At 44.2% G+C, this 21,979-nt stretch overlaps 2 protein-coding genes across 3 annotated transcripts; both read right to left on the reverse strand.

The window, feature by feature from the left end:
• Window positions 1-1,262: 1,262 nt before the first annotated feature.
• Window positions 1,263-7,850, reverse strand: Krt25 (keratin 25). Its single transcript, XM_003466942.3, has 8 exons — window positions 7,366-7,850; window positions 6,996-7,078; window positions 6,465-6,621; window positions 3,625-3,786; window positions 3,409-3,534; window positions 2,674-2,891; window positions 1,892-1,959; window positions 1,263-1,605 (listed from the first exon to the last, which is right to left on the reverse strand). Exons 1-8 carry the CDS (start codon window positions 7,792-7,794, stop codon window positions 1,496-1,498), a joined length of 1,353 nt encoding a protein of 450 aa, XP_003466990.1. The 5' UTR covers window positions 7,795-7,850; the 3' UTR covers window positions 1,263-1,495.
• An 8,311-nt stretch (window positions 7,851-16,161) lies between these two features.
• On the reverse strand, window positions 16,162-21,694 carry LOC100731822 (keratin, type I cytoskeletal 26). 2 transcript variants are annotated; one of them, XM_003467091.3, is made up of 8 exons: window positions 21,210-21,694; window positions 20,730-20,812; window positions 20,186-20,342; window positions 19,935-20,096; window positions 19,731-19,856; window positions 18,692-18,909; window positions 17,278-17,345; window positions 16,162-16,620 (listed from the first exon to the last, which is right to left on the reverse strand). In XM_003467091.3, the coding sequence occupies exons 1-8, from the start codon at window positions 21,648-21,650 to the stop codon at window positions 16,469-16,471; spliced, it is 1,407 nt and encodes a 468-aa protein (XP_003467139.1). In that variant the 5' UTR covers window positions 21,651-21,694; the 3' UTR covers window positions 16,162-16,468. The 2 variants fall into 2 exon arrangements, with proteins under 2 accessions (XP_003467139.1, XP_063107588.1); XM_063251518.1 differs by lacking the exon at window positions 17,278-17,345.
• Between the last annotated feature and the right edge of the window lie 285 nt (window positions 21,695-21,979).

Consider the following 21,979-nt stretch of genomic DNA (forward strand, 5'->3'; position numbering starts at 1 on the left):
CGTCCTGTAAGACTTTCTGATAGTTGCCAAGTTGGAGAGTGGGAAGCTCTCTTACCTTCTTTACCGTTTTTCTCTGTTAAAGTCCAGATAGTCTCTCCACTCTACTAATTCTCTCTCTCACTGTGTCTCATCTGGTACAGAATCTACACGATGCTATTGCAAATTTAATTTTTTATTTTCTTTGTATGAATGGTGCCAGGTATCTAGATGCAGCATTTGCTTGGCAGAAGTTATGTTTTCAGGTCATCTAACTTATTTTTCTTTATCAGGGATGAGTCCATTGCTCAAGAACGCTGGAAATATCAGCTGTGTAAGAGAAATAGATGACCCCTATTGTCACTTTCATTCTAAGCCAGAGCTTTGGCTCCAAAGTGTCTTCTGGTTTGGAATATTACTTGAATGTAAGTGAAATAATATTTCAATATTAAACCATTATAAAGATTGAGCATGGAGCTTTATAAAAATGTATTTGTTTAATCATCATAATAATCTGAAAGAAACACTGTCATGATCTTCATTTATAGATGAAGAACCTGAAATGGTTACATTTTAGCAGATGTGAAAGGAAATAGGTTTCTTATTATGTTAAAGTGTGGCAAACCAAGGATTTTAGCAGAATTTGTCCTTCTGAATTTCCTTCTGAATTTGTCAATTTTGAATTATGGGAAACTTTTGTGAAATTCTGGGGGTAAATTAGTTATTTTTTATATTTATTTAAATTTTTTTTTTTGTTACCAGGAATTGAACTTACAACCTTGTGCTTGCCAGGCAGGCACTGTGTCACTGAGCTGTATCTCTGGCCCAGTGAGTTAGTTTTTTAAAAAAAATTTATACAAATTAAAAGTGGTTAGGTATGCCTGAGTAGTCTCTGTTCATTTATTTTTGTTTTGTTTTGGTTTGTGTTTTGTTTATTTGCTTGCCTGGGTTTTTTCTTGAGACGGGGTCTTGCTATATAGTGCAGTCTTGTTTTGAACTCACTTTGTTGCCTAGGCTGGCCTCGAACACATGGCAATCCTCCCACTTCAGCCTCTCACCCACACCTGTCATCACAAACTTAATCCTTTCCAGATGCTGGTCACCACGGAATCGAATGAGAACTGAATCCACTTCAGGGGTGAGGTTTAATAAGGTTGACCTCATGGATTTGGTTCTCATCCTATTTGGTTTACGACCAGCATCGCGGAAAGAATTAAGCTGGAACCGAGGTAAACCTGTGTCCCTATCTGTCATGAATATCTGAAAGTAAGACAATGTCCCGGTAATAACTTGCCAACATGAAGAAGGTTTATTGAGCAGGGAGAATGGACAACAGATTTCTGTGGCATCATCAAGCGACCCGTCATATTTGTATGTGACATTCTTTGACTGGATGGGTCGTTTGCCCAGAAAGAGAAAGGGACGGAAAGACGGCAGGACAGACAGGCTTCTTAGACTTGCTCATTTCCCCGGACACACCCGGTGCGCTTTCTCCTCAGCGTCTCTGCACTTGCTCCCCTTAGCTGTTCTGAGGTTTGTCTTCCAGGGAGTGCAGCCTGGTGGTCAGCACCTTGCTGCGCTGGTCGACCTCCTCCAGGACTTTCTTGACTACGATGGCCTTGATTGGATCTGAAAAATTAAAACGTAAAAGGAGATTTTAGAGAGGCCAAAGAGAGCTGAAAAGGAAATCACATCAAAGAATAAATACAATCAGCACAAATGCTAGGCTCCCGTTTGGGGAATTTGAGGGCGTGGCTAGGTGAAGCTGCGGTAACTGCCACACAAAACAGATGTCTATTGACATCCACTGGAAATCCGTGCCATGCCTGGTTCCGCTAAGCTGTGGTCATACAAAAGCTACCAACTTGTGTCGGCCATATAGTACGGCATAACAATGGAATTTCACTTTAGTTACCTTTGATTTGATTTCCCATGATGCTGGCTCCAAAATCTTTGGATTTGTAACCTCCGGACTTACAAGCCCTGTGAAAACATCACCACAGGAGTCAAGGTCGAGTTTGATTCCCGGTCACAAAAGAAAAAAAAACCTGAGTGTCCACCCACCCCTGCGATGTGGGGCCTGCTGTCAGATGTTCTTAGTTCTTTGGTGAGAACATATTCAGTGGATTACACAGTGGAACCCATCAGGCTTTAGCATTACAAAGCAGCATTTAGTCTCCATACCTTCAACACAGGGCTTTTGTATTTCTATTTTAGGAAATGTTGCTAATTTATATCTTGGCAGTAGAGTGTTATGTTTAACATTTACCACTCGTGATAATAAAATGAGTAAACTTCACTTCAGGGATCTAAGTTTAAAGCAAACTGGAAGATGAATTTTCCCCTTAGGATAGGTGGTCAGTCAGTTCCAGGACCCCAGCAGACGCCCAAGCCCTAGGACGCTCAAGTCTCTCCTATAAAATGGCATTGATTTTGTATGGAACCTATGGACTCTTTCCACATCCTTATGTTACTTCCAGATGACTTACAATACCTTGCACGGCACAAACACTGTGTGAACAGTCATATTATTTAGGGGCTGATAGCAGGAGAGATGCCTGCACAGTTCAGTACTGATACAAGGATTTCCATTGGAATATTTTCCCCGGTGGTTGACTGACTGACCCTAAGGATGCGGAGAGTGGGGTACAGAGGGCAACCCCGTGGGACGCCCTGCACATCCGCTTCTCCACTCACCCCTCGTCCCCGTCTATGAGGCGGCAGTAGGTCTCGATCTCCTTCTCCAGGTGCACCTTGATGTCCAGCAGCTGCTCGTACTCCAGTTTCTGGCCCTCGGTCTCGGTCCTGACCTGGTGCAGCTGCTCCTCCAGGGCCCCGATCTGCGCCTGGATCTGGGCCAGCTGCGTGCAGTAGTTGCCCTCGGTCTCGCTCAGGGAGCATTCCAGCGAGTGTTTCTGGGGAGCAGAGAACCCGCGTCAGGCGCACAAGTGTGCAGGAGTATCTCTGATGTCTGTTAACGTCACTCATAGTTGTTTTAGTTTTCACACTGAAGCACAGCTTTGCAACTGCTTTATTATTACTAACATTATTACTATTATTATTAGTCTCTTTGAGACGGAGTCTCCTGTGCAGTCCAGGCTGCCCTTGATCTCACCTTGCAGCCCATGCTGGCTTTGAACTAGCAGTGATCCCCACTTTGCCTCAGCCTCCGAGTGCTGGGAGGACAGGCATGTGCCACCTCACCCGCCTTGCCCAGTGCTTTAATCGTGCAAACCTTTCTTTTCTGGAGAACAGACTCTGAGACCCTGCAGCTGCTGCTGGAGCTACTGCACAGACAGGTCCACTCTGCCTGTGCCTCAGGGTGACAACAGCAATGGACGTGGACCTCTTTTCAATGCGGCCAGGGGCTCCTAAACCATCCTCTAGGTATGGAAAAGAGCCTGGGAGCAGTCAGACACTGCTCTCGCATACCGTGGCTAGCAGAGACTGCAGCTCGATTTCCAGGGTCTGCAGGGTGCGCTTCATTTCAGTCAGCTCATTGCGGGCTGAAGTGGTGGCCCCGACGTCCTCAGAGATCTGCTGCTGCAGGGAAGCGCTCTGAAATGACAGGGCAAGGCCACAAAGCTTAGTGGGAGACATCGTGCGAGGGCACAGGGGTGGGGGATAGGGGCTCTGGACAGGGGTCACCTTCTCGTTGAACCAGGCCTCGGCGTCCCTGCGGTTCTGCTCAGCCAGTGCCTCGTACTCGGCTCGCATGTTGTTCAGCAGCACTGTGAGGTCCACCCCAGGGGCTGCATTCATCTCCACATTCACGTTGCCCCCGGCCGCGCACTGCAGGACCTGCATTTCCTGGGGACAGAGAAAGGGTCAGCTCAGCCCCGCAGGAAGCGGCCACAAAGCCAGGTGTTTAGCTTTGGAGGAGTCTTGGGGGTCATCTGGTTTCCCCTTCCATCCATTTGCATATTCCTGTTCCTTCCCCTGACCTCTCAAAGATGCTGAAGGCTCCACCTTACCCAGCAGCCTGTTTCGGAAGTTTTCATAACCTGCACAGAGAGTTTTCATAACCATGGGCCAAAGCCGGCTCCTACGACTCCGACTCCTGTGGTTCTGCCTCCCAGAACAAGTCTAGAGTCCCTTTTCTAATGGAGAGTCCTCGGAACCAATTGTCCTGCACTGTCAGTCTGCATGTGTGGCTGTCACAGACTGTCCTCCTTCTGGAAGAGGCCAGCTCGGATGTGCGCTGCACCCTGAGTACCGGCAGTGGGAACGTGGCCCGAGGGCTGAGTCCGAATAATCAAGGAACAACTGGGGTGATGACAGATAGATAAAGATGTGGACCTGCACATGTACAGGTCCGGGCAAGAGAGAATCCAGCTGCCTGCTGGGCCAATGCACGGACTCCAGCATCTGCTGGTCGTGGGGTCCCCTGGCCTCTGTGAACTCTGCCTCGCAGGGACTATGTGGGTTTGGGGAAGCTGATCGACCTATTTAAGTTTTGACATACTTATCTAGATTTTGCAGCTAATTAAAAACTCCTCTTTGTGTTGTTATAAAAGAAATGAAAGGACTAATCACGGTAAGATTTGGTTATACAGCCTGGTGCATAAAGGCTTAAAAAATGCTATTGGCTGAGGCAGGAAGATAAAAAATTCAGATCCAGCCTGGGCATCTTAGCCACTTAAGTGAAACCCTATCTCAAAATAATAATTAAAAAAATTAAAATGACTAGAGATGGAGGTCAGTGCAAAGCCCTGGGTTCAATGTCTGGTACTATGAAAAAGAAAAAAACAAGTAAAAAAGATTGCTGTCATCAAGGAAGATAAATCTATTTTTCAGGCAAAGGCTGCCTATGGCTCCATCTGGGCTCTGAATCGGTTCTAACCCTACAAATAGGCATCACCTCTGCATCTGTGTAAACAAAGTAACCTAGGCTGTGTGCCCTTTCCTCCGGCCCAGGGCCTATCTGAATCACTATCCGAGGCTTCTTTCCTCCTGTCAGGAAATCTGGCTTTTAGCTCCTTTCCTCCTGGCTGGATTCTGCCTTTTCTGCCCGGGTGTGGGTTTCACTCCGGAGGCTACAAAATCCACTGTGATTGCTCAACAATTTTTGAGTGATTTAGAGGCAATTGATTTTTTAAACATTTCCCTTGCAAGTAAAAAAATCAATTGCTTCTAGCTCATTAAAAATGTGTTGAGAAACTTCCACAGACCGCATGCGCATGCACAATGCGTGTGCGCACACACACACACACACACACACACACACACACATTTGGATTGACTATGGAAGTTCTGGACTGTTTAAAAAAAAGTTTTATTTCTCAAAGGATAAAGACTTTTTAAAGGGGCTGGGGATTTAGCTCAGCGGCATAAGTGCCTGCCTTGCAAGCAGGCAGTTGTGAGTTCGATCCCCGGTACCGGTAAAAACGAAAAAGACAAAAAAAAAAAAAAAAAAAAAAAAAAAAGACTTTAAAAAAAGTGACTCTCAAAACAATCCCAAAGATAAAAATTTCAGCACGATCTGATTTTGAATGTAGCTTCCAGAAGCGAGCCATTTTGGAAAGACAGATGCCGTTAGAGAGAGTGGGGAGGTAGATTGTTCTCAGGCAGAAAGGGGAGCAGGAGACTGAGGGAGGGGGAGAGGAGAGGGATAAAGGATGGAAAGAAAAAGAGAAGGAGCTGGGGCGTGCTGGGTTCACACACTGGCTCCACAAGAGGAAGGCAACCGTGGACCAAAAAAAAAAAAAAAAAAAGAAAAAAGAAAAAGTAGAAAGGAGATGGATGCAGGATGCAGGCAGATGAAGGAGGGGAGGGAAAGGGATAGACAGAGGGAATTCAGATGTGCTGTGTCCGTGTACCAACTTCCCACGTGAAATGTGAACAGGAGCTACAGACATGTGCTAATAAGTGGACCCTCGACAGCACTTCATCTCCACTCCCCAAAAACCATCATAAAACAAACCCAGACGTGACCCTCTGGAATCATACTGTGACTGGAAGGGGAAATTCTAGAAAGATCGTTTAGTTGCAGGTTTATGTGTATAGCTACCCTGATTGAGAACATGTCCGGCGGTGAGTATCCATACCCTGGGCATCATATGCAGCTACTACCTCAGTGTTTCAGAGATAGTATCTGAGTATCTCTGAAATATCTCTGAGTATCTCTGAAACACTGAGATATCTCTCTCTCTGACAGAGACTGAAATCTGGTTTCTCAGGAAGTCCTTAAATTACATTCATTCTATGTAATTATGCATAATCTCTCATGTGGATCACTTTAACTTAGCCCTAATTACCCAGCTAGACACTGATGTGTAGCCCTGATTGGTCTGGAAAACAGGGGTCCTTGTGTTTTTTCCCATGGGAAATCAGATGCGAGAAGGAGGTGGACTGGAGGAAGAACTCAGTCCCCGAGAGACGGGTCAGTCTCTGCCGGCCGTCCAGAGCGGGTCTCATTCACGAGCTCGTGTGTGGGCCGGGGTGTGTGTGCAGAGGATGGGAAAGGGCAGCCGGGACTCGGCTCTTACCTCCTTGTGGTTCTTTTTCAGGTAGGTCATCTCCTCGCTCAGGGTCTCATACTGAATCTCCAGGTCTGTCCTGCACAGGGTGATTTCATCCAGGACTCTGCGCAGCCCGTTGACGTCCGCCTCCACGCTCTGGTGAAGAGCCAGCTCGTTCTCATACCTGAAAAGATGTCAAAGATCTTCCCAGTAAGTTACCCGGTGGGACACTTCCCCAGGGAGCAATGCCAAAATTCCAGAATGCAGAGGTGGCCAGTTTGGCTATCAGGGAGATCTTCAGAGTTTAGGGTGTCATCAGCATAATAATTTTTAACTTTTGAGGCATCTGAGAGAAAGAAGAAGTAGGTTCCTGGGCGTTACCAGCCTAGCAGTTCACTAAAATGAGCCAAAGTGCAGAAAAGTGATCTCACTCTGTTGCTGTGAAGCCAAGCATTTTTGCACTTTTTGCAGTGATAGCTGGTAATACCTAACAGAGGATTAAAAGTAAATCTGATTGAGCACTTTGCACAAATCCTTGTGAATTCTTGCTTGACTTACTTGAGCCGGAAGTCATCGGCGGTCAGCCTGGCGTTATCGATCTGCAGGACGGTGTTGGCGTTGCTGGTGGTGGAGGCGATGACCTGGAGGGGGAAGTGGGGACTGTTTAAGGCAGTTTGCTTGTGATGAGAAGGCGCGAAGCGTGTTCTATGAGGTCAGGAAAAGGAAGCGACCTGCTTTATCACAGTTACACGGTCGGTGACATTTACCTTACGGTTTAACTCAAGGAAAGTACTTAGTGCTTTTCCCAGAGCTACACTGAAATTCCCTCTGAGAAATCAGAAACAAGGAGACCTCAGAAGTCAGCGCAAAGAGATCTGGACATACACCTGCACATGCACGGGATTGCAATAAAAATACAGTTTCTCACCTGGTTTTTGAGGTCCTCGATGATGGTGAAGTAGCGGCTGTAGTCCTGGTCCAGGCCACGGCAAGAGCCGGGCCCAAACTTCTCGTACCACCCCTTGATCTTCACCTCGAGCTCGGCGTTGGCCTCCTCCAGGGCGCGCACGTTGTCCAGGTAGGAGGCCAGGCGGTCGTTGAGGTTCTGCATGGTCACCTTCTCATTGCCGGACAGGAGGCCACCCTCGCTCAGCGGGAAGCCAGCATAGTGGGTGCTGGGCCCCGAGTTTGCTACAGACGAGCTGCCCCCAAAGGCGCAGGAGAAGCCGCTGCCGATGCCGGGGGTGCCGCAGGCATTTCCAGCCCCAAAGCTGGCTCCCCCGCTGGACAGCCTCAAGGACCCGGTGCTGGCACGGGCACCAGACCTCTTGGATCCACTGGAGAATCGCAGAGACATGACGGGGGCAGACAAGTGAGTCTCAGGTGGCACTTGTCAAGCTAGGATTCAGCGCCTTCTCCCCTCCGCGGCTGCGTCTGTCCCTTTATAGGGGACTCCCAGGGATGCTGGGGTGGAATTCTGCCTACAGTGAGTAAAACCCGGCTTGCTGGTCTCAGCAAGTTGGCATAATTGGATGATTTTTCCTAATTAATAACTAACTTTGCTGGGCTCGTTTCTGTAGGAGGGTGGTTGCCCTCAGGTTGGTGGTTATCTGAGAAATGGGTTTGGGTGGAGCGGTGTGCCCTTCATTACTACCTTGTGAATTTGCCAGTGAGTCAGCCTTTGTCTCCACCCTGAGAAGACGAAACTCATCTTTCCTACAGAGCAAATGTTCAGCACCATGGTTTTGGCAGGTTTGGGAGTTTCTGAGATTTTTTTTTTCTGCTTTTATTTTCACAGGGCAGATCCATGAAGGAGAGGATTCCTGATTTCCCCATCCTGGTCCTGCAGTGGCTAGACTGTTTATTTGTTTTGAATTCCTCCGCCTTTATTCGCCTCCGTGTTGGCTGAGGTATCGAGTATTTTGTTGACACTTAATTTATGACTTGTCTTCTGAGATCCACTTTGGTAACGAGGAACACACCCCTAATTGCTGGTAGATTTATGTGAGAATTTGGAGGGACATTAACTTATTTCCTGACCCCACAAAATTAGCAATAAACGAGGTGATAAACATTTCATGTGTCTTTATGTCATGTGGTTTAGTTAGCCCAGGAGAAAGTTAAAGGTAAGCCAATTCTTTAGTGGCTATGAATTCACGCATATTTAGTGAAAACCCTGAATATCATGAACACTTCTTTTAAGTTGACAAATAAAAATCACTTATGTGTATTTATAATATAGAACATGATGTATACATTGTGGAATGTCTAAATCAAAGTAATTAACACATCCATTACCTTGCACACTTTTTTTTGTGACGCCAAGATTTAAAAATCTATTCCCTTTGCAATTTTCAGGTACAAAATACATTATCAACCGTAATCACCTAATTGTATAATAGACCTCCTGAGTTTATTTCTCCTGGCTGAAATTTTTATAGTTTTTGATTAACAGTTCTCAATGCATTTGCCTGCCGATGTTGAGCATCTTTTTCATATATCTTTTGGCCATCTGTGTGTCTCTTTTTGAAAAATGTCTTTTAAATCAGGGTTTTCTTTCCTTATTGAGTTGTTTGAGTGCCTTAACCATCTTAGATGTTAGAAGCTGTGTCACATCTATGGTCACAATGTTTTCTCCCAGTGTGTGGGTGATTTTTTTCACTCTGTTAATTGCTTCCTTTGCTCGGAAGAGGATTTTTTTACTGTTGTGCAGTTGCATTTATCTATTTGTGCTTTCATTGCCTGTGCTTTTGTGGTTACATAAAAAAACTTTGTCTATACCAAAGTCGAGAAGGTTTTCCAGGATGTTGTCTTCCATTAGCTTCACAATTTTATGTCTTCTGTGTAAGCCTTTAGTCTGTTTGAGTTGACTTTTGCATCTAGGATCTAATTTCATTCTTCTGTGTGTGAATACCCGGTTTTCCCCAACATCTTTTATTGAAGAGGCTGCTCTTTCCCAAGTGTTCTTGGCACCTTTTAGTTTTTTTTTGAAAATAGACTACATGTGCACGGGTTTATTTTGGGGCTCTTCATGTTCAGGTTCATCGGTTCACAGTTGTGTTTTTGTGCTAGTATTGGTGGTGTTTTGATTACTTTATAGTAGGTTTTCAGATCAGGTGAAATGATTGTCTCCAACTTTTTTGTTTTGTTTTGTTTTTTATTCTTTTGTTTTCTTTTCACTATTCACAGTCTTTTGTGGTCCCATATAAATTTTAGGATTGCCTTCCCTATTTGGGTGAAAAATTATGCTGGAAGGGGATTGTACAGGGATTGCACTGAGCCCACAGCTCACTTTGAGTAGTGTATAGGCTAGTGGTAGCAAACCTTCTAATCTATGAGCGTGTGATGTCTTTGTATTTTAGTCTTCTTCAATATCTTTCACAGTGTTTTTTAATTTTCAGTGTAAAGATCTATCACTTTTTGATGAAATTATTCTGAAGTATTTTCTGTGCTGTTGTAGAAAGGACTTTCTTGATTTCTTTTTCAGATAATTTGTTATGTAGTGAGCAGAAATACAACTGATTTCTCTATGTTGATTTTCTTATCCTGCAATTTTATTGTAACCATTGAAGAGTTTTTTTTTTTTAAAATAAGGTGTCCAGGGTTTTACTATATACAAGATTACACCATCTTTTAACAGACCATTTGACTACATTCTTCCCAGTTCAATGCTCTTAACATCTTTTTCTTGCTCAGTTTCTCTGGCTAGGATGCTCAGGAGTCTGTGGGGTAGAAGCCGTGTCAGTGGGCATCTTTGTCTTGGTTCCTGACCTTGGAAGCAAAGCTCTCACTACTGATGGTCATGATGGCAGCTGTGAATCTGTCATGTGTGGCTTTATTATGAAGATACACTGTACATTAGCTACATCCCTAAGCTTTGAACATGAAAGGATGTGACCGAGGGCTTTTCTGCACCCACAGGCATGGTTACCTGATTATTTTGTCTTTTGTTCTGTCCTGGTGGTGTATCACATTCATCAGTCTGCACAGATGGAACCGTCTTTGCATCCTAGGAATAAATCTCACCTGACCATGAGAGCACTCCTTCCAGTGTGCTGTTGAACTTAGCATTTTCTTGAGAATTTTTCACCTGTGTTCCTCATATATATTGGTCAATAGTTCCTTCATCATGACATCTTTGGCTTTGGTAGCACGGTAATGCCAGCCTTATAAAATGAGATTGGAAGTATCCCTCCTCTTCAACTTTTTGGGATAGTTAGACTAAGGTTGATATTAATTCTTCACTAAACATTTGGGAAGAATTTAGATGTGAAGCTCTCTGATCCAGGGATCTTTTTTTGGTGGAAGAGTTTATACTACTGATTGATTCACCTTATTCACTACTAGTTTGTTCAGATTTTTTTTCTTCAAAATTCAGTGTGGCATGTCATATGTTTCAGGAATTTGTCCACTTGCTCATAAAAGTGTTTTATGGTTTTGTGCATCTGTGGAATAACTTGAATATCTTAACTTTCACTTCTGTGAAAGTTCTCTCTCTGCCTTCTCTCTCTCTGTCTCACTCTCTCCCTCTGTGGCCAGGCCTTGTCCATTTTGTTTATCTTCCTAAAAAAACCAAATTTTAGTTCTGTCGATCTTGTAAATTGTTGTTCCTGTCTGTATTTTTGGGCTTAGTTTATTCTTTTTTTTTTTTTTTTCTAAGATTCTGAGATGTAATGGCAGGTTGCTTTGTTTGAGATCTTTCTTTTTCTTTAATGTGGCTATTTATCACTATCAACTTTTCCCTTACCATGACTATTACTGTACTCATATATTTTGTTGTGTTGTGGGTCCATTTCCCCTTGTCTCAAGGTTTACAAAAAGTTGGTTCTTTGACCTAGTGGTTGTTCAGGTTCGTGTTATTTACCTTTCACATATCTGTGAACTTTCCAATGCTCCTCCTATTTTTGATTTCCAGTTTCATACCATCGTTGTGGTCAGAAAAGATACTTGATAAGATTTCAGTCTTTGTAAATTTGTTGAGAACTTGTCTTGGGGTTTAACAGATGATCTCTAGTAGAGAATGCACTTTGCATGCTTGAGAAGAACTGATTTTCTGCTCCTGCTGTAGTGCCCTACACATGTGGGTCAGGTCCGTGGGTCTGAACTACAGCCTTAGCCTAACGTTTCCTTACTGACTTTCTGTGGGAGCGAAGTCTTGATTTTTCCTGTTATTACCACACTGCTGTCCATCTTGCCCTTCAGGTCTGTTAATATTTGCTTTATCTATTTAGGTGTTCCAGATGCCTGTTGTCTTAGTTACTTTTTACTCGTTGCTGGGACAAAATACCCAACACTCAAAATGTAGGTGGGAAAGGTTTATTTCTTACAGTTCTTGAAGGTTTCAATCCATACTCAGTTGGCTCCAAGGCAGGGTGGCATGGCGGGACCGCCATTCATGGCCAGCTGCAAACAGCAAGGTACAAACTGGCAAGAGAGAAACATACCCTCTTCCCGCTGCTACATTGTATGCCAGCTCCACCCCTAGGCGGGTGTGGCACTCACATTACCAATCTGAGCGCTAGACAATGAACCAATCACAAATGCTAGATTTGGTTGAATCCATTATTTATAAGGCTGGGGAGCCACTGACATAAACCATAACACATGCATATTTGCAATAAACTTATATCATCTTACTTATAATGAGATAGTAATATTTTATTTCACTTTATGACTTTTGACTTAAAAATTCCATTTCATCTAAGTATAAATTCCCTTATTCTTATTTTGTTTCATTTTTGTGGACTATGGAATGTCTTTTTCCATCCTTTCGGTTTCCATTTATGTGTGTCCTTAAAGCCAAAGTGATTCTCTTCCAGGCAGCTTACGGTTTGCCCATCCACTTGGCCACTCTGTGCCTTTTGAATGGAGAATTTAATTTATTTACCGATTGTTAGTGCTAGGTAAGGACCTAGTACAGTTACTTTGTGAATTGTTCTCGTTATCTTGTAGATTTTTTGTTCCTTTCTTCTTATCTTACTCTGTAGTTTGACAGTTTGCTTTGATTCTTTTTTGTTATCTTTTGTGTGTCTGCTATAGGTTTCTGCTTACTAGGTTTTGCTATTATCAGTTTAAACTTGATTACATACAAAAAGCTACACTTTGCTATCCTCCCACTTTATGCTTTTTTAAAACTTTTTATTGGTACCGGGGATCAAACTCACGACCGCCTGCTTGCAAGGCAGGTGCTTGTGCCGCTGAGCTAAATCCCCAGCCCCTTCCACTTTATGTTTTTTAGTGGTGAAGTTTATACCTTTTTAATATTGTGTATCCCTAAGCAAACTGCTATGGTTATAGTACTTGTCAATAGTTTCATCATTTATTTATTCTTAATTAATTTTAAAGAGAATAAAACAGTGCAGTGACACTAATAGAAGCAGTGATAGGACAGTAGGAAATGGACAAAGGTTACCATATTGCGTATTGTTCTCTAAATAGTTGTCGGGTTTAGGCTTGCAAAGCCAGTCAGCAGTACAGTTCCTCCAAACCAGCTGGTTGCTCACAGAGGGATGGGGGCTCAGCTCCCTTTCTGGCTTTCCCTGATTTGCACTCTGGCTGGCTCACAGGCAGGGGCTTAACTTTCTTCATTGTTCTCCCATCCCAGTTTTGTCTTTTAAACCTCATATTATACAGAAGTTATCTACATGCCATTATTATGGGATTATTCTGGACCTAACTGTATATTTGCCTTTGTTAGCAAGTTTTTAAATTTTTTAAATTTTAATTTAATTTAATTTTATTTTATTTTATTGGTATTGGGATCAAATACATGACTTTGTGCTTGCCAGGCAGGTGCTTATGCCACTGAGCTAACACCCAGCCCCAACTTTTAAAATTTTTATTAGTCTGTGTTTGTAGTACATAATGACTACATTCTTCATGAGGACTGGTGAATGTACATAACACATCTTCATGCTTTTTTCATCCTTTTCTCCTCCTCTATCTCTTGCTTCCCTTCTGTGAATTTTTTTTAAAAATAGTCTTCAGTCTGTCCTGTCATTAGTAAGCCTTTTTGTTTATTCTGAAGAACTCCCTTTAGCATTTCTTGTAAGGCAGGCCTGGTAACAATCACTTCCCCCAGTTTTGTTTGTCTGACAGTGTATTTATTTTCCTTCCTTTCTGAACTACAGCTTTGCGCTCTTCATGACTGACAGTTTTTATTTTTCTGAAAGCTCTGACCATAGTCTCTGCCTGCCTTCCAGTTATGCTGGAGATATTTGCCAATAGTGTTATAGAACCTCCCTTGTATGTGATGTGTCTTTTATCTCACACTACTTTCACACTTGTGTCTTTGACTTTGACAACTTATTCTAGTGTGCTGTGGAATATTTCTCTTTGGGTATATCTCTCTTAGAGTCTCTTGATTTCTATGAATCTGTACATCCTCCATATTTTCCCCAAGCTTTTGCAAGGTTTACAGTATTTCTTTAAATAAATAAGCATTCTACCTATTTCGTTCTCTTTTTCTCCTGAATCTTCCAAAATTTGTATGCTGAGTGCTTTTAATAGGTCTCATTATGCTTTCTTCGCTTTTCTGTTTTCTTTCATGTCTGTTTTTTAGTTGACTAAATTCACACTTGTGCCAGTAACACGTAAGAAGTATTTATAGGGTACCATTCATGGTAGTCTCAGATTTGAGACAGTTCCGTAATTGCATAATTTGTTGCATAATTTGTGTCAAATATTTAAAAGTGCTACCAGGTTGTTTTGTGTGTAATGGTACTTCATGTAGTTTAAATTTTTATTTTTTAGATACTGTGATTTTACACATCTTACAAACTTAAATTGAACATTTAGAATTTCTTTCTGTACATGGAATAAATCTATTTTCTTTTGTTCCTGTTTAAACATTGTCATGCATTTTCACTATCAGTAATTTGGAGGGAATCACTTTTCCCCCCACATGGTTGATTTTTAACGTCTTCTGTCTTTTGTGTTATGCCTTACCATGATTTTTATATATGTACACTTCCTTTGGTTTTGTCTGCAGTTTCACAATGGGGAGTTCAGCATTAAAGATGTTCAATAAATGTTTTGAGATTTGTCAAATATTAGTAACTGCCTTTTCTTTTTGCTTTTTTTTTTTTTTTGCAAATATGCACTGGCTTTTTGGAAACAAGGAAGAACATTTAATTTAGTCATTTTTGTCTCAAGAAGCATGATCAGTCATTAAAATCATGCATTTGGGAGTAATAATTTCTTCTTGTATTAACTGTAAATGTCGTGCATAGGTAGACAAGTTTAGCTCTTTAGGAAAAAGTGAACTTTTAGAAATGGAAGTTAGATGGTTCTTAGAAAAAGAAAAAGGAACTCTGTTAAGAATGCGGGAATGGCTGGCACTGATAGTTACAAGAGAAAGATGGCTCAGGGCTGTGTTTGGGAGATGGTTAGTAAGCTGTGCCTTTGAGAGGGCTGAGTCTGAGCCATACTCCTCCAACTTGTAGGCGATGGAGCCTCTCTGTAGGGTCTTATAGTCGGTTCGAGAGACAGTAATGAAACATAATGAGGGAAACTGGAGCCTAAGGCATGGGGCCATCCACTGGCCAGGTCTTAACTTGGGGACACAGAAGGCAGGTGCTGGGAGAGGAGTGGGCTGGGTAACTGAAGAAAAGAGCCAGGCAGAGAGCAGCCAGCTTCGGGAGAAGCTGTACTCCTGGTAGTGTCAGCAGTGGATGTGCACACAGCCACGTGTCTGCTTCTAGTCCCTCTTTGGTGGCAGTGGGATCTCAGGACACAGGCTGTGCTACAGTGAAATTCCTGCCCGGGTTAAGTTACACGCAGTGGGACTCTTGATACCGGTAGGGAGGGGACCTGGAGTTGATCTAAGTAAGCTCCACTGCACATCAGCTGTGCAGACACAGGAAAAGTCTTAACTTCTCCGAATATGTTTCCTCCCATAAAAGGTGAAACATCGAGCTCATTAGCTTTTATCAAGATGAAATAGCTGAACACATGTAATTCCAGCTCACTCAGTAAAAGGAGCCAAGAAGACCAATATCCAGGAGATGTCATTGTAGCTCTGCCATCAAGCACATCTAACCCGACTTATTCAACACCACACCACCAGGTACAGCCCTGATCATCGCGGGTGGGGCCACTCAGCACAAGAAGGCCCCTACAGGTGACTTGCCGCTGCGGCTCCAGCTTAGAAGCTACCTTCTTTGGGTGGCGGGCAGCTGCCTGCCTTCTGTAGGAGCTAGGAATAGCCATAGTCAGCAGTGGCAACACATTTGCAGTGCACACTTGACCTATGCACCTCGGCTGAGAATCGGGCAATAAGGGAGCTCCCAGCCTTATTCCACCCAAGTGACCAAACCTCCTGAGCTTAGTACTTTACTGCGACCCAGCCCCACCTGCACTTCCTAAAGCAATTAAGTAGTGACATTAGGCCCAATCTTGTGTGCTGGTGGATGTGAGGAGGGTGGGAAACTCCTCTCAGGATTGCCTCACTCGACTGCCACGGTAGGAGCAGAGAGCATGTTATCCAAATGGAAAAGTAGCGATCTGGGTTCAGAGTCAGTGAAGTAACGGTGGCTGACCAATTGTTTCCAGGATGAAAATATCCTCATGCTTAAAGGGATGCGATTGTCCTTCAGCGTCACAGAGGCCCATGCCTGAAGAGGTCGGGTCATTTACACAGTTGTTGGGGACAGATCTGAGATCAGAGAGCAGGGCTAGGGGTCTCTCCGATTTATTCTGTTATTAACCGAGGTAAAGGTGACCATGAAGTGAAGCGCTCGATTTTATTAGCATGTAAGACACCCATTTATACACAAAAATTCCCTTGCAACAGAAGAGTCTGTAATGAGAGGGCAAAAGACCCCTGAGAACGACACAAAACTAGGCAGAGCGAGGTTTTCCCTTTTTCTAGTCTTGTTGAAAAGAATTACATGGAAAAAAAAACAAGAAAGGAAGAAGGAGAAACCCAATTTGGAGATAAATCTAAGGGACAGTATTTTGGGATCTCTGACCAATGGGCTCTTGCAAAGGCAGGATTTGCAAAATAATTTCCTAAAATAACTCTGCCCTGGTCACAGAGCCTTGGCAGGCACGCGCTGTTCCATGGTGATGTTGCTTATTTTTGAGGATTTTTCTTCCACCGAGTGGACCCTGAGGGAGAGGACACTGCCGAGCTGGTCCAGCTCTTCCACCATTGTTTTGACGAATGTTTCTTCAGTTAAGTCTAAAAAAACAACAGAAAGAAATAAATCAACATAAGTGCAGGGGCATTCTTAACAGGTTGCAAAGAATCTGGACTCCACAATTTGCTTTGTAAAATTCTTTTCAGCGAGCTCATAGACAGTCAATATAGAACAGTGTTGGGGTTGGGGATTTAGCTCAGTGGTGTAAGCACCTGCCTGGCAAGCGCAAGGTCATGAGTTTGATCCCCGGTGGAAAAATAATATATTTATAACATGTGTAACAAGACTGAGATCAATCGTTCTTATATTTGTTGCTCATTTTTTTTTTTTTTTACATGAGTAGGTGCAGGAAGGCAAATATTGCAAAATAAAACTAAATGCCAGGCAAGGGTGGGCTTGGAGAATCAATGCCTGAAAAATAAAACGCAAGAAAAACTATAACTTGTCCTTGTTTCGTGCTTTATAATACAATACTTCTCAAGCACAGAAACTGTGAAAAGATATGTTCTGGGTAAAAAATATTGGGGGGATTGAGTCCTCATTTCAGTAACCTCATAAGGTCACCCCTGTTCTACAAGGAGTTCAAATACAAATGCTAAGAACTGCTGTCAGGATTGCTTGTCTCTCTGTTCTCCAGAGGTAAACTCAGCCCCGAGTCTTAGTGAATTAGCGATTATCAAATATAAACCCTTATGTACCTTTGACTTGATTTCCAGAATTTACGGGCCTGGCTCCTTTTGCTCTGTGGCACGTGGCTTTGCTCCTGCTGTGGGGGAAAGAGTACTTAACTGCAGTTTTTCCTCCGAAAAAGAGCTCATAGCAAGGAATTGGAGATAAAACGGTCAAAGTTCGAATTTCAGTAAGATTTAAATTGCTTTTATGTGTAAGGGATATTAGGAAGCCTTCCGTGATTTCCCCATAGTGAAAATGGAGATTAAATAGGTGTTTATGATTGGAAATTTCCTTCAAACGAGATTCTCTTTCTCTTGACAGTGTGGGGATGCTGTGTTCTATCTTAGGGTGACTTTTCTTTCAGGTGGCAAAGAACACATTTGGGGGACTAAACCAGGCTGGGTCTGTAGAAAATATAGAGCTGAGAGACACAAACAGGTCGTATTGTTGGAAATACAGCAAATTCATGCAAAAAGTATCCCTCACATAGAGTGGAGAGTGCTGTCCATTTGGTTTGAAATGGACATTATAATTAAAAGCAGCGGGGAGCCATCGCTGTTTGATTCTTCTGGGAACTGGCTGTGCAGAGCTGACCCTGTGCTTGGAGGTGCAAAAAGTAGGGTGGCTACAGCCAAGCACTTGGTCACAGGCACTGGTCACCAAACACCGTGCAAGGCACGGTCACACACACTTACTTCACACACAGAGGGAGGCTGGGACCGGTTATGAGTGTGGCTTGCATCTTAACCCAGTTTTATCAATGAGGACCAAACTGTGGTCCAAAGAGCTAACCATGGGCTCAAGTTCACCTGTATGGAATTTACACTGCAGTTCTAGGGCTTTTTTCGGCTCTTGTCTAACAAATTATGGTTGCTTCTCCACTTAAATCTCCCTAGTCATCACTGCTCCATTTGAACAGAAAGTCTATGGAAAGTCCATAGCTGGGAAGTGCTGGGTGGGGTGTCGCCCGCGGGTAGAGCCCTTGTCTAGGGTGGATGACACCCTGGCTTCAATCTAAAGCAAGGCCAAAAAAATGACTTATTATAAGAAATGCGTTTAAATATAGATCACAGAAAGCAATTTTCCCTAGATTAAAGTACTAGAACTGTTAAATATTCTACACTTTATTGTCCTTTATATTAATCTATACAATAGATTAATATATTATGATTTTCAAATTTCTGGCTGCTTCCTGCCAGGTTTCCTTTCCCTTGAAAGCATAATACACAATCCCAAGGAGGCATATGGGAGTGGTCTTCACAGCAGGAAATTCTTTTTTTTGTCTTTTTCTTTTTTTTTATCGGTACCGGGAATCAAACTCACGACCGCCTGCTTGCAAGGCAGGTGCTTATGCCGCTGAGCTAAATCCCCAGCCCCACAGCAGGAAATTCTATGGCACCATACTGGCTTGTGTATAATTTTTCCCAGGTTCACGCTTACCCTTCCTCTCCGTCTAGTAAGTTGCAATACGTTTCAATTTCTTTTTCCAAAATCATCTTGACGTCCAGGAGCTGCTCGTGCTCCAGTTTCTGGCCTTCTGTTTCCGTTCGAATCTGCTGCAACTGCTCCTCCATTGCCCCGATCTGATCCTGGATCTGCTGGAGCTGAACGCAGTAATTTCCTTCGGTCTCAGCCAGCGTGTGTTCATAGGATTGTTTCTGGAAGAACCCAGTGAAGTCCTCAGTGCATGAGGGAGAAGGGTGTGCTCACACTGCAAACACTCCCAAGATGAAAAATATGCAGGCTAAGTGTTTTCTCCTGAAAATCAAAACTGACGAGGTTTAAAAAATAAATTTCCCCTTAGCTGGGTGTGGTGGTGCCTAACTCTAACTCCAGCTGTATGGGAGGCTGAAGCAGGAGGATCACATGTTGGAGGCTAGCTTGGATAATTTAGCAAGGCTCTGTCTCGATATATAAAATTTTGAAAAGGGGGTGTAGCTGAGTGCAGAGTGTTTTCCTAGCACATGCAAGGCCCTGGGTTGGTTATTCAGTTCCTCAAAAGCACACGCATGTGTGGGTGCGCACACACACACACACTTTCCTCTCTATTGAAAAAAGTAATTTTTCAGATTTTGGGGTGGAGGCATCAGAAGTAACATTTAAGGGTGGAACCATTAATACTGAATACACTTTATATTTTTAGCACTTGTTCTGTCCGTACCCTTACAGATACACTTCTAACACACATGCTTATGTGTAAACACCGTCGTATTTCGGATTTGCTGGTGTGTGTTCCCCCTGGGTGCATGTGTTGCAAGCAGGTGTGGTGACATTAAGGGGCACAGGACGATTTCAGAGGGGACCGTGGTCAGACTGGCGCCGGGCTGTTTAGGCTTTCAGCCTCCAATGCTGTGAATTGAGTAAAGTCCTTCCCAGCAGGAAGCATCGAGCCCAAGTATTTGGGGAGAGCAACAGAAAGTAGACGAGCGTGCGCACACACACACACACACACACGCACACACACAGCAGCCCCGTGTACCATAGCCAGGAGGGACTGGAGCTCTATTTCCAGGCTCTGCAGGCTGCGTTTCTGTTCCATCAGCTGATTTCTGGCTGCTGTGGCCGCGCCTGCGTCATCCGAAATCTGTTGCTGCAGAGACGCGCTCTGTAAAGGAACGGTCCGAAGGTCAGGGGCCGGTGCAGCCACCCGGTGCAAGGCCCTCCTGGGTTAGCCCACGTGTACCTTCTCGTGAAAGCAGGCCTCGGCGTCCCTGCGGTTCTGCTCGGCCAGGTCCTCGTACTCCGCCCGCATGTTGTTCAGCAGCACCGTGAGGTCCACGCCGGGGGCCGCGTTCATCTCCACGTTCACGTTCCCTCCAGACGCGCATTGGAGGGCTCGGGTTTCCTGGGAAGAGCCGGGATTCATCCTCAAGGGAGGATTCTCATTGGTAAGAGAAAGAGGGGAACTGGGACATCACGCGCAGGCTTCCTTACCTCCTCGTGGTTCTTCTGGAGGAAGGCCAGCTCCTCCGTGAGGCTCTCACACTGTGTCTCCAGGTCGGCGGCACAGAGGGTCAGCTCCTCCAGCACCCGGCGGAGATTGCTGGTGTCGGCCTCCATGAGCTGGTGCAGGCCCAGCTCGTTTTCGTACCTGAAAGGTCATATAGGAGCCTGAGACCTGGGACCGTGGGGACGCACTTGCGGACGGACGCATGCTCTGCACACATTTCTGAAGCTGCCTGAACAGTTAAACCAGTTTGCGCTGCCTACCGATCTGTGAGGATCCTTCGGAGGTGTTATTTCTCCAGGGGCAATTTGCCCTCTGATGTGCTTAGCAGTTGAACAAAATATTTTAAAAATTCATAGTCGCTCCTTAGGAGGGCATGTTTAATTTGGTTCCTCGATTTATCTAGTGGGGTATCATGAAAATGTTTTGGTTACAAAGGCAAAAGAGGGCTGGGAGAAGAGCAGAAGAGACGTTCTTCAGTCCAACTTAGTGGTTTTACCTTTGTTCATGGAATTAATTATTTGTACCTACTTCAGCTTGAAGTCATCAGCAGTCAGCCGGGCGTTGTCGTTTTGGAGAACAATGCTGGCATTATAGGCGGTCACAGAAATAATCTATAGAGAAGAGAGCGGGCAAAATGGTCAGGGTCAGAAGTCCAAGGACCCTCTGGTTTTGGTGACATCCTTTGTCTTCTTCTACGTCAGCCCCATGACATCATTAATTTACCCATTAATCTGGGTTTTTTTTCGGATAATAAATATCCAGCCCCTAAGAGCCACATGGGTATTTCAATTTCTCTTGATCAGAAACGTCGAAACGATGCGATTCCATTCATTTGGAAACCACTTCTCCATCCTTATTTAATTTTACAAATCTGTATCACCAGGCACTGCTCTTAGCATAAAGAATACAGAGTGAACAATTCTAACCCTCATCCATTCTATATTTTCTCTGCTTTAAGCGACGCACACTAGGAAGTCTGGCTACAGGACACAAGTCTGTATTTCTTACCTGTTTTTTCAGGTCCTCGATGGCTGAGAAGTATCTGCTGTAGTCATGACCGAGCCCTGGGAGGTGCTCTGGCCCGCACTTGTCGTACCAGTCTGCAATCTTCTGCTCCAGCTCAGTGTTGGCGGCCTCCAGTGTGTGCACGTGGGCCAAGTAGGAGGCCAGGCGGTCGTTGAGGTTCTGCATGGTCACCTTCTCATTGCAGGACAGGAGGCCTTGCTCGTTTCCCAGGAAACCAGTGAAGATGCCGCTGCCAGACCCACCTCCACCTTGGCAGGAGCTTCCGGCAGAAGAAACAGCCCCAAGCGTGCAGGCGAAGCTGCTTTCTGCTCCTGGAGCGACACACGTGGTTCCAGCCCCGAAGCCGGAGCCTCCCCTGGACAGTCGGGGGGACCCAGCTTGTGAGCAGATCCTCCTGGAGCCACTGGAAAACCGGAAAGACATGGCCACAGCACAGCCCGGCACTCTTCCCCAGAGCACCCTGGCTGGTCACCTTCTGCAGAGGCTGGGCCGCAGCCTTTTATAGGGTTCGTTGTCATTTCAGTCTCTCCTATGCTGATCTGTAATAAAACACCCCTTGCATGTTAATTGTTGTTTTTCCCAATCAGAGGTTTTTAATAGTTTCCAGTAGGTGGCACAGTGCCCTCAGGGTGCTTTTTATACTTGAAAAAGGTGCCGGGCAGAGTAATGCTAAATCATAGCCTCCAAGGGTTAGTAATTCTAAATCATAGTCTCACAGATAAGAGAAAAGAAATCAGAATTTTTTTTAAATC

The sequence above is a fragment of the Cavia porcellus genome, unplaced genomic scaffold (assembly GCF_034190915.1).
Source record: "Cavia porcellus strain 051 isolate PalLab524CR breed Dunkin Hartley unplaced genomic scaffold, mCavPor4.1 scaffold_6, whole genome shotgun sequence".
In the NCBI taxonomy this organism is placed as follows: domain Eukaryota; kingdom Metazoa; phylum Chordata; class Mammalia; order Rodentia; family Caviidae; genus Cavia; species Cavia porcellus.